Source organism: Equus asinus, chromosome 13 (genome assembly GCF_041296235.1).
Source record: "Equus asinus isolate D_3611 breed Donkey chromosome 13, EquAss-T2T_v2, whole genome shotgun sequence".
In the NCBI taxonomy this organism is placed as follows: Eukaryota; Metazoa; Chordata; class Mammalia; order Perissodactyla; family Equidae; genus Equus; species Equus asinus.
In genome coordinates this window covers 42,704,873-42,716,068 of record NC_091802.1, presented here as the reverse complement: position 1 = coordinate 42,716,068, position 11,196 = coordinate 42,704,873, and the positions used below count along the sequence as shown (strand labels likewise).

General features: G+C 42.7%; 1 protein-coding gene across 2 annotated transcripts; it reads right to left on the bottom strand.

Moving 5' to 3' along the window:
* Positions 1 to 6,051: 6,051 nt before the first annotated feature.
* CFAP97D1 (CFAP97 domain containing 1) lies at positions 6,052 to 9,994 on the bottom strand. 2 transcript variants are annotated; one of them, XM_070483321.1, is made up of 5 exons: positions 9,871 to 9,994; positions 9,256 to 9,326; positions 8,879 to 8,997; positions 6,993 to 7,049; positions 6,052 to 6,521 (listed from the first exon to the last, which is right to left on the bottom strand). In XM_070483321.1, exons 1-5 carry the CDS (start codon positions 9,992 to 9,994, stop codon positions 6,425 to 6,427), a joined length of 468 nt encoding a protein of 155 aa, XP_070339422.1. In that variant the 3' UTR covers positions 6,052 to 6,424. The 2 variants fall into 2 exon arrangements, with proteins under 2 accessions (XP_070339422.1, XP_014704805.1); XM_014849319.3 differs by lacking the exon at positions 6,052 to 6,521 and adding an exon at positions 7,785 to 7,908.
* Positions 9,995 to 11,196: the final 1,202 nt, after the last annotated feature.

The following is an 11,196-nucleotide window of genomic DNA, read 5'->3' as shown; positions in this document are numbered from 1 at the left end:
AAAGCCTTGTTAAAAAAAAAAAAGTACCTGTTTACAAATACATATTGGTGGAATGTGTATAAATGGAATCCCAAGTCCCCTTCCAGCTAGCATTGTACATTCTGAGCCCCTGGGCAAAATTTTTACAAAGTTCATCACTCTGGGCCCCTACACCAAGAAATCTCCACATTCCATACCCTCAAGATGTCCTTTTTTGGTTTGTTTTCTCAGGCCTTCAAACTCAGGTAAGCTGTCTGCCTGTGTCCACAACCAGAGAGAATGTGGGCTCTAGAGGACTTTTCTAGGTCAGGGATGTTAAACGGGTGGGGCCTATTTGCTGCCTCGGCCCATTCTTACACCCGTGGTGGACAGTACTAATTGACCATGACCATGGCACTGTCCTCCTGAATCCAGGCTCTGCTTTTGGACCTGTTGGGACACAGTATCCAGTATCAATTGAGCAGAATTAGCAAGTGAGTTACTCCTATTTGCCATCCCTGCTCCAGCAGTTTATAACCTCTGCCACCCCCTGCAAGAGATGGGTTAAGAAGGTCACAACCATCACTCCTCCACAAGCAGTGCTCAGCTATGTTAAACATGATCCGTTGTGCTTTGACTGTTGTATGCTCGAATACACACATGCTTTAAGACACGTGGCCCATCAAAATTTTGCATCCGTTTATCCAGTGTCGCATCATTTATGCCACCGATCACAGAATCATGCATCCAAAAAATGATAGCACTTGGCCATTTGTTTAACAGTTACAGACCAGCATATGCACAAAGCCCATTCTTGAATCCTACTGTTCAGAACCAATAAGCAGCATTTCTCTATCTGGTGGAGTTAACGTGAATCAATTTGTTACTCCATTCTTTTCCTGCTCTCTGAATACAGTCTCAAACCCTTGCTTCCTTTAAAAGTTGGGCCTGTGGTTTCAGAACAAGATTTAGATTCACTTTTCTCTCTTCCTCTCATCTAAATGCAACTAAATACCTTGGAAATTATTAAAAAGATAAAAGGACTCTGAAAGCTGGAAAGAAGATGCTGGGCTGACCAGGGACGTCAGGACTTGAGGAACAGCAATGTGGTGAGTTTCCTGGGTTTTCTTTTCGTCTTCCATATACCCCAGACTGGGCTCTGGAGAGGCCTGCAACCCAGAACCACCAACAGGCGTAGATGGGAAGGACAAAAAAAAAAAGGAAAGAAAAGCGTGCTTTCTGTGCCAAAGGATGGGGAAGTCCAGTAGGGACCTATGGGGAGCCTCAGTCCCAGCTTCACACCGGGGCATCAGCACGTGGCCCAGTTCGTTCACGGCAGCAGTGAAGCCCTGTGTCTCCCTGCCCTCCACACTGTGGCACAAGGAGATGCAGGCCCAGCACTGTGTGCCTGCCCCTCTGCAGAAGGCGGCCCAGCCACACCGTGCCGCCCAGGGAAGCACCTTCTCCCACCATAGAAGACACTGGCAGGTACTGAGTAGGACCCAGCAGCACCCAAAGAACAAAGCAAACCAGAATTGTATCGCAAAGGCTCAGAAAACTGAATTGTCATTGGAAATAAAAACCGTAAAAGAAGCAAGAACCTATACACTACACCTAAACGGGTGCTAAAAAAGATGTAAATAGGATGAAGACGTTCCTAACAGAATAACCCAAATGTCCAGGATACAATAGCAAATCGCTCATCATCTCCCAAACCAGGAAAACTCCAGGCTAACTAAGAAAAGACAATTAACTGATACCAATATTTGTATGAATCAGATGCTGGAATTTATCTGACAAGTATTTTAAAGCAGTTGTAATAAAAATGCTTCAACAATTAGAAATTATCTTGAAAAAAAATTAAAAAATAGAAAATCTTAGCAAAGAAATAGAAGTTATGAAAAATAACCAAATGGAAATTATAGAAATGAAAAATTATTGTAAAATAAAAATCTCAGATGAACTTGATAGGAGAGTGGAAATGACTGAAGGTGAAATCGGGGTACTTGAGGACAGATCAATAAAATTTACTCAATCTGAGTGACAGACTGAAAAAGAAAAAAGAGCCTCAGGGACCTGTGGGACAATTAACAAAAGAGCTAACACTTGTATCAACTGAGTCCCAGAAAGAGAGGAGAAAGTGTGGGACTGAAGAGTATTCAAAGAAATCATGGGTGAGAACTCCCCAAATTTGGTGAAAGATATAAACCTACAGATTCAAGAAGCTGATAAACTCCAAATTGGATAAGCCCAAAGAAATGCATACCAAGACACATCATTAATTAATCTTCTGAAAACTAAAGACTAAGAAAAAAATCTTAAAAACAGGGAGGAACACCCCGGAAGCAACACCAATTCAGGTTCCATTTTAGTATTGCCCATAAAGCCAACTATGGAGGCTAGAAAAAGTGACACGTGTGTCAAGTGCTGAGAACCGTCAACTTTGAATCCTATGTGATGAAACTATCCTCCAGGAATGAAGGGGAAAGGAAGACATTCTCAGATGAAGCTGACAGAATTTGTTGAGACCTACCCTTAAAGAATTGCTCAAGGAAGTTCTCCAAACAGAAAGAAAATAGCAAAAGGCCGGGACCTTTAGAAAGGAAAAAAACAACAGAATAGGTGAAAATAGAAGTAAACATAATGGATTATTCTTCACCTCTTGATTTTCTTTACGCATATTTGCTGGTTGAAGAAAAATTTATAACACCATCTGATGTGGTATGCGATGCATGTAGAGGAAATACATATGGTAATTATAGTTTAAAAGTGAGGAGGATAAAGTGACCACTTAAAAGACAGAAATTGGCAGAGTCGATAAAAAAACACCACAACTATATACTGTCTACAAGCGTACATAGGTAGGCGGAAAGTAAGGATAGAAACTGGTGTATTATGCAGTTTTTAAAAAGCAGTAGTGGCTGTATTATCACATAAAGTGGATTTCAGAGAAAGAGAATTGCTAGGACAAAGAGGGACACATATAATGGTGAAAGGGGCACTCCACCAAGAAGATATAGCAATCCTAAATGTGTAGGCACTCAACACCAGTTTTAAAATACATGAAGCAAAAACTGATAGAGCTGAAAGGAGAACGAGACAAATCCACGGTTATAATTGGGGATCTCACACCCTAGTCTCAGCAATTGATAGAACCAGAACAGAACGTCATCCAGGATAGGGAAGAACTGAAGACCATCAGCCAACGGGGTTGAACTGACATTTACAGAATCCCGCCAACAGCAGCACAGTACGGACACGTTCTTTTCAAATGCCCATGAAATATTCCTCTATAGACTATATTAACAAATGGTTGGAAACTAGACTGTGTTCTCTGACCGTAATGGAATCAAACTAGAAATCACAGAAAGACAACAGGAAAATGTCTAAATATTTGAAAGATACCTAATATAACCTGAGCAGTTCAAGGTGACTTCCTGGAGAATGGCCTCTCCTGGATATATAATGGATAGGGGTTGTCCAGGAAAAGAGGCAGAACTATGGGTTTTCCAGTGAGAGGAGACAACAGGAAAATAAATGGGATGAGAAGAAGCTGTGTCTTCTGTTAGTTGAAAAAGGCAAGGAGTGATGAGATACAAGCTTACAGACGTTTGTCATTTTTGTGGAATTCTAGTGTCTGAGCCTTATTCTAATTTGGGGGAAATTTCCTATCTTGTGAATTCTGGTGAGAAGCAGATGCCATGCCCAGGAGTGGGAAAAGCCAGACGCTCATTCCCCTAGCCTCCCTTGCAGCTGAGGAATGGGCATAAGATCTAAATTACACCAATCAGTACACCTTTACTGATGTGGAATTGGGAACTAGTGACACAAAATGGCAGGGACAGTGGTTGTCAAAGGCAGCTGTAGCAGGTCAGCAAGATCTAGGTGAAGCGGGGGCAGCAGGGCGAGCCACCACACCCGCAGACCAGCTCCACAGCAAGATGGTGGATGCTGTTCCTCGATGGGCAACTTGAAGCTCGGTTCTGTGGTTTTCTAGCAAATACCGTTAACTGATTCATATTCTTTAATAAATTATTCCACTACTTAAATCAGACAAAGTCAATTCTGTTGCTTGAAACTAAGAATTCATATTGATAGAGTCTGCAAAGACAGGAGCAACAGGATCATGGGAGGGTCATATGTACATATTTTGTATGCCACATTTAAAAGTATGGCTCATTCTGGGAAGAATGGCAAGTCACTGAAGGTGTTACGCTAGAAAGTGATATGGGCATATTTTTGTGTTACTCATACTGGTCGTAAATCACAAGTGGCTGAAATCTGAGCAGTAACACATACAGAGACTGAGAAGTAGGCCTGGTAGATTTAAAACATACAAGGAGGGGAAGGGATAAAAGGGAGGGAGTGAAGTCAAGGATGACGGCCAGGTTTCTAAGCTGGATGTCTAGAAGAATGATGGTTCCTCAAACTGAGATTAACTGGAACTAGTTCATCTCATTAATTAGTAGAATTCATTAATTACTAGAATAGAAACTAGAAATTCATTAATGATGAATTTATATTTGGACTTACTGATTTTTTTCTTTCAACTTTTTACTTTGAGATAATTGCAGATTTACGTGTGTGTAAGAAACAAGACAGAGAGATCCTGTGTACCCCTTCCCTAGTTTCCCCCAGTGGGTAGCACAGTGCAAAACTATAGCACAAAATCACAACCAGGATATTGACACTGATACACTCAAGATACGAATGGTTTCATCATTGATAAATTGGATGTCATTAAAATTAAAATATTTTGCTCTATGAAAGACGCCATTAAGAACACAAAAAGAGAAGTTACAGACTGGGAGAAAATATTTTGCAAATCACATATCCAACAAAGGACTTGTATCTGTAATATATAAAGAACTCCCAAAATTCAATATTAAAAAAAGAATAATTTGATTAGAAAATAGGAAAAGATATACACAGACATTTCACCAAAGAGGATGTACAGATGGCAAATAAGCATATGAAAGATGTTCAAGTTCGTTAATCATTAGAGAAATGCAAGTTAAAACTACATGAGATGTCACTACACACATATTAGAATGACTAAAATAAACAATAGCAATAACATCAAATACTGATGGGGATGTGGAAAAACTGAATCACTCATTCATGCCGGTGGGAATGTAAAATGGTACAGCCACTCTGGAAAATAGTTTTGTAGTTCCCTTCAAAATGGACTTACCATACAACCCAGCAATTGCATTCTTGGGCCTTTATCTCAGAGAAATCAAACTTATTTTCATGTAGAAACTTGTGCACAAATGTTCATAGCAGTTTTATTCATAATGGTCAAAAAACAGGAAACTACCCAAATGTCTTTTCATGGGTGAGTGGTTAAATAAACTGTAGTGCATCCATACCGTGGAATATTACTCAGCAATAAAAAGGAATGAGCTATTGGTACACACAGCTTGGATGAACCTCAAGGAAATTATACAGAATGAAAAAAGCCAGTCTCAAAAGAATGGATACATTCTGCATGATCCCATTTATGTAACGCTCATGAAATAACGTAATTATAGAGATGGAAAATAGATTAGTGATTGCCAGGAGTTAGGGATGGGAGGAAGAAGGTGACTGTGGTTAAAAGGGGTGGTACAATGGAGTCTTTTGATAATGATACAGTTAACCACCTTGAATGTGGTTGTAGTTACACAAAGCTACAAATGTGATACAATTGCATAGAGCTGTACACACACATACAAATGAGTGCATGGATAACTGGTGAAATTTGTATATGCTCTATGGATTGTACCAATGTCAACCTCCTGGTCTGATATTGTGTACTATAGTTATGCAAGATGTTAACATTGTGGGGAGGAGGCTGGGGGAAGGGTGCAGGTGGCCCCTCTGTACGTTTATTTGCAACTTCCTGTGAATCTAATTATTTTAAAATAAAAAAGTTTATTTTAAGATTTAACATTTAAGACTTAAGATCTACTCCCTTTCAAAATAAAAGGTTTAAAAAGTCCAGCTCAAAACCAGCATGACCAGTCATAGAAGCCATGCAACATTGCCTTGCTATATGTTTTGAGATTTTTTTGACATTTTCATTGTTGCTGCTCCCTATAAATGAACAAGATACATGGAAACTTCAATGAAGCATTCTTTTCCACTTCTGTGTATTCAGAGGAACTAATGGCATTTGTTCTCTGTGTTGTCTGAAGCTTAACTTTGCCGTGTGCTTTTGTTTTCCATTTTGACAGAGCTGAACTTGTGGCTGGATCATCACCCCATCTTTTCTTCCCCCCAGGATGGTAGTGGTGATGGTGTATGTTTTAAAAAGTTGTCTCTCTCTCATTAACACTTCTTTTCATAGCCCTAAGTAAAAATGCTTGTTGCATCTTTCCTTCTGTCTGCCCCATTCTGTCTCCATTTTGGGGTGAGACTTAAAACCTTTGGGCACCTTAAATGTAACTTACTCATTTTATGTTCCAAGTTTTATTGTAGCATCCTAAGATGGAGCATTCAGCCACTTAGAAGTGTCTTGGGATTCTAAGCGGCTAAGGAATCCTAGGGCCTCCTCTTGTATCTTTTCCATGGTGAGTAACCTTGTATTGAGAGAGAGGAGAGGGAGAGAAATGGAGAACCATCAATTATACAGAACTATTCTTTGGAAAGTCTGAATGTCCATTTGTCCTTCTCCCCAGGGGGAAAAATATAGTCATTACTAATAATGTTAAATATTATAGAATGCCAACACAACAGTAGTTCTGAATAGTGCAGAGACCTGTCATGTAACTTTGGCACAACATTAAAGCCATGAGACCTCCTGTTTAAGTCTTATTGGAACAAATCACTTCCCCTTAGACTCATGTAAAGCCTCAAAGCTGGTGACAAAAGACAGTCATTTCCTATTTGTACAGAGAGAGGAAACAAAGGCAGGGCTATCGGTTCCCTGAATGTACGACCAGTCGATAGTACAGAAGGGCAAAATGCACCCCTTCACTGGGCCCCTCGTTCTCTGGTCCCAGCTGTGATCGCCGTGTTCTGTAATAAAGAGCAGCTGTGTTAAGACATACCTATTCCTCTTGGGAGAGAAGATATCTTGTTGTATTTCTGATATAGCGCCTTGAATTCTTGAAGGGAAAAAAAATCAGAAAGATGTATGTCAATGCCAGGATACTGGTGTGAAAGTTGAAGTTTTAAATCCTAAAGATGGCTTAGAAAAGGCTTACAGACGAAAGCCAGGGAGTGAAGCTTCCTAAAAACACTGTAGAAGGCTTGAAGGATCATTTGTGGAAGCAAATCAACCACATCTGAATCCCATACCCTTCATCCTCTTAGCTTGTATCTTCAGCCTTTTTTTTTTTTTTATAAAGATTTTATTTTTTCCTTTTTCTCCCCAAAGCCCCCCGGTACATAGTTGTATATTCTTCGTTGTGGGTCCTTCTAGTTGTGGCATGTGAGACGCTGCCTCAGTGTGGTCTGATGAGCAGTGCCATGTCCGCGCCCAGGATTCGAACCAACGAAACACTGGGCCGCCTGCAGCGGAGCGCGTGAACTTAACCACTCGGCCACGGGGCCAGCCCCTCTTCAGCCTTTCTTAATGAATTAAGGGATGAGGGAAGATGCTACCAGGTATTTTCTGAAACTGACGCATACTGGCTTTGCTACCAAGGAGATCTTCTTAGCTTGGGGACGGTTTGCTCCCGTCGTCAGCCTTGTTTGCTCTGGGTGGTTTTTCCTTTACTGACTGTTGCATTTCTCATGATCTCGCCCTCAGCCCCTTAGGGGTCCTCCTGAGACTAACTCTACTCTGAACACAGACCAACTCTGTGCACACCCGAGAATATCACAGAGTGCCCACGTGCCTGCCAGTCTATCTCGGATGACTTGCGGTCATAGTGGGGTTTGCGATCACCAAGCCTCTTCAGAATGCCCTGGTTTTCCACCGTGATTCTCACTAGCTCCCGGTTCCTTGTTTCTCTGTTTAAGCTGAAAAACACAAAACCCCAAGACGCATGAAGAATAAAATTCTCCTCCTGGATGGGAGTGGGGGAGATGAAGTTGTGATGTCATAAACCTAGGCTGCCTGAGAGCAGGAAACAAACTCTCCTGCTGAGCCTTGACACCCTGCCCCCATGTTGAGCCAGACTGCACTGTGGGAAATATGCAAAGCATTTACAGGTTTCCGTCAGTGGTTCTCAACCCTGCTGTTCACTAGAAGATTCTACTTTATTGATCTAGGGTGGAGTTTAGGCATCGGCATTTTGTAAACGCTCCCCAGGAATTATGTGAAACCACGATTGAGAAGGTCTGGTTTACATGCTGGGGGAAGGTCTTGCCTGTGGATAAATCACAAATGGCGGATGACAAGTTTTGGTTCACCTCACTCCCCTCAGCTTTCAACTCTGTTTCAGATGCGCAAGGATACAACAAAGGCATCTTGGCACTGCCTGCCACACACACACACACACACCCACCAAATTCTTTCCCTTGCGTACACTTCTTTTGTCGCCCTGACCACATGCCTTATTATTTATACAAGTGTCTCCCTGCCAAACCTCAAGTTCTTTGAGTTTGGGAGAGAGACAGCTCGTGTCATCTCTGTCTTCCTGTTGCTCAGCACATAGTGGTTGCTCAGGAAATATCTGTAGATGCTATTTCAAGAAGGCTGCGTCATAGTCCCAGCTATATTCATCATTTTACAAAAGTATATAGTGCTTTCTTTTGACAAACTCTGAATAGGACCCCAAAAAGTCTCTTAGATGAAATGAAAGTTAGCTCAAGGCTAGAGAAAGGTCCCCATTTTTTGGTATCTTTCATTCTCCTTAACATGGTCTCTTTGGTTATCCCTCAAGATAACTTTTGTATTCCTCCCACTCAGGAGAACCTCCACTACAACCCAACAACGGGAAAGTCAACTTTGACTTTCCACTAATGAAATAAAGAGAAAGAACGTTACCTCTTGGAAAAATATTCATTCCAGCAATCGACCTTGGCAGGGCCGCGATGAGCATTCGCGATTTTCTGACACAGTTGCTTGTTTTCATATTCGATTTTGTCGATTCTCTTTTGTTCGCTCTGGAAAGAAAACCCACCCCACCAGTGACGTCATTGCTACGCTGCTCCAACACAGTGGCTGAGCATCCTTCTCCTCTGGGATTGTGGGAAAGGGGAAAATGGAGGGCCTCAGTGGAGACTGGGAAATGGGGTAGTGTTTATGGAGAGGAGGAGAATGGACGAATCTTTGGGTTAGGTGAGTATTTAGAAGGCTCTGGGAAACTGGACCTCTTTAGGACATAGATAAAAATAAAGAACATCTGCGGATGGCAAGAATACCTGTAGTTTGCTCAGTTTTAAGATGTGATGTGTGTGTGCCACTGGAGGTTTGGTATCGACAGTAGGCTTCACTGGAGAAGGATGAGAGAGAGCACGGTTGAGTCACGGGAGTCTGAACAGCCTCAGAAAACCTACTAACATTCTAGACAACAACCCCGATTAGTCAGCATTCCGATTTTAAATTCTGACCTTAGTCCAGTTCAGGAATTTTAGTTTAGCTTAATTTCCCAAACTGACATCTTTGAAGACTTTTGAGCAGAAATGAAAGGATGGTGAGGGCTAGAAAAAGTAAAATTTACTTTTGAATCCAGTGAAAGAGCCTCCCCGCCCACCCCCGCCCTTCCCAGGATGACTAGCCTGGGTACTGAGTGCTGAAGTCCTACCCTCTTTCTAGCTCCCTTTAGCTTTCAAGAGTTTAAATGAGCATTTTCATCAAATGAACTCCCTGGCAGAAGATCAATTTTGTCACTGACGCTAATGTCCTCTTGACCCAAGTCAGCAGAGAAGACCACATCATTGCAAAGCTGTGCACTGGTTTGATTTCCCGTCAATATCTCTAAGGTGGACACTTCCAGAACCCCTAATGGCAGTGTCCAGCCCAAACAGCCCACATACCTATTTGTATTCGATTCTTGTGAAATATGTAGTGGCCAAAGTCCAGTTTCTTCCTGAAGGTTGTGCTCTGCCTATGATTCGAGACGATTACAGGGTAGGCTAGATAATCCAGGGAACTGTTCATCTTCCCTTCCTAGTCTCACTTCAGGAATGAGGCCCCCAGGCTCCTCTGTGAGGTACTCCACTGTCCCTCTGATGGGTTGTCATAGTTACCCAGTTATGACATCAGGGACAGCTCTTGGGGAAGGAGGAGGAGCAGCAGAGCATGTCCAGCTACCCCTGGGCTTCTCTTTGAAAGCCAACCTGGGTCCAAGTCAAGACGAAGGGTGAGACTCAGAAGCTTTCCCACCTGCCTGGAATGCAGATGCCACCAACACCAAGGGGAAAAAGTGTGGTGTTCTGGGCCTGGTGGGAAGGCGCTGGGTTGGGGTCGGGGGGAGAGAAATCCAGCCTTGTACACACCCTGGCCTATAAGCTAAGTAGTCTTCTAGTCTCCACTGCAATGATTTCCCTGAAAGTGTGCAACCACAAGCTTTTTGGGGAGGTGAAAGATGACCTTAAGGATAATCTGATCCAATTTCTTCATTTTGCAGATGAGGAAACTGAAGTCCAGAGCAGCAGCCAAGCTGTTCAAGAACCAAGTTAGTGGCAGAGCAGGGCTCAGGATGTGGGTTTCCTGAATTCTGGGGACCATATTTGCCTTTTGGAGGAAGGAGAATGTGCCATTTTCATGGCAGTCGGGGAGGACAGAGACTGTCTCTTGCTCCTAGTACAACCCCAGTAAAGGATGAGTTGTTGACACTGTGTGGCTCATAGTGGGCTGGCAGCTGCTCCAGGAAGGGCTGCAGAGGGGCTTGATTCATCCCCACACTAGCCCAGGGTACAGACAGCACCTCGTGGGTGCTCCACACGTTTGCTGATGTAGAGAGAGTGAGTACACACCTGCTAAGTGCTCAGTATGTAGTGTTGGGCGCTTTTCCTGAATGTCATATTTAATCTTCCAAAAGACCCTAGGAATTAGCCACTATTATTATTACCCTTATTGTTTTCAGCAAACAAGCTCAGCGAGGTTAAGTAATTTCCCAGGGTCAGAATTCCAAGGCCAGTTGCACAGAGCCCAAGCGTCTAAGCACGACGCTGACTCTCAATGAATATTGAAAGAAACATGCCTCGGAGTTGGCCTTCTCCAACTTTAACCTTCCCGGGGATCCCCAGGGGGTCCTGTAAAATGCACGTTTTCATTTGGCTCTGAGCTAGGGCGGAGATTCTGCATTTCTGACAAGCTCCTGGGTGATGCCAACGCCGCTGGTCCGCAGCAGGCAGAGC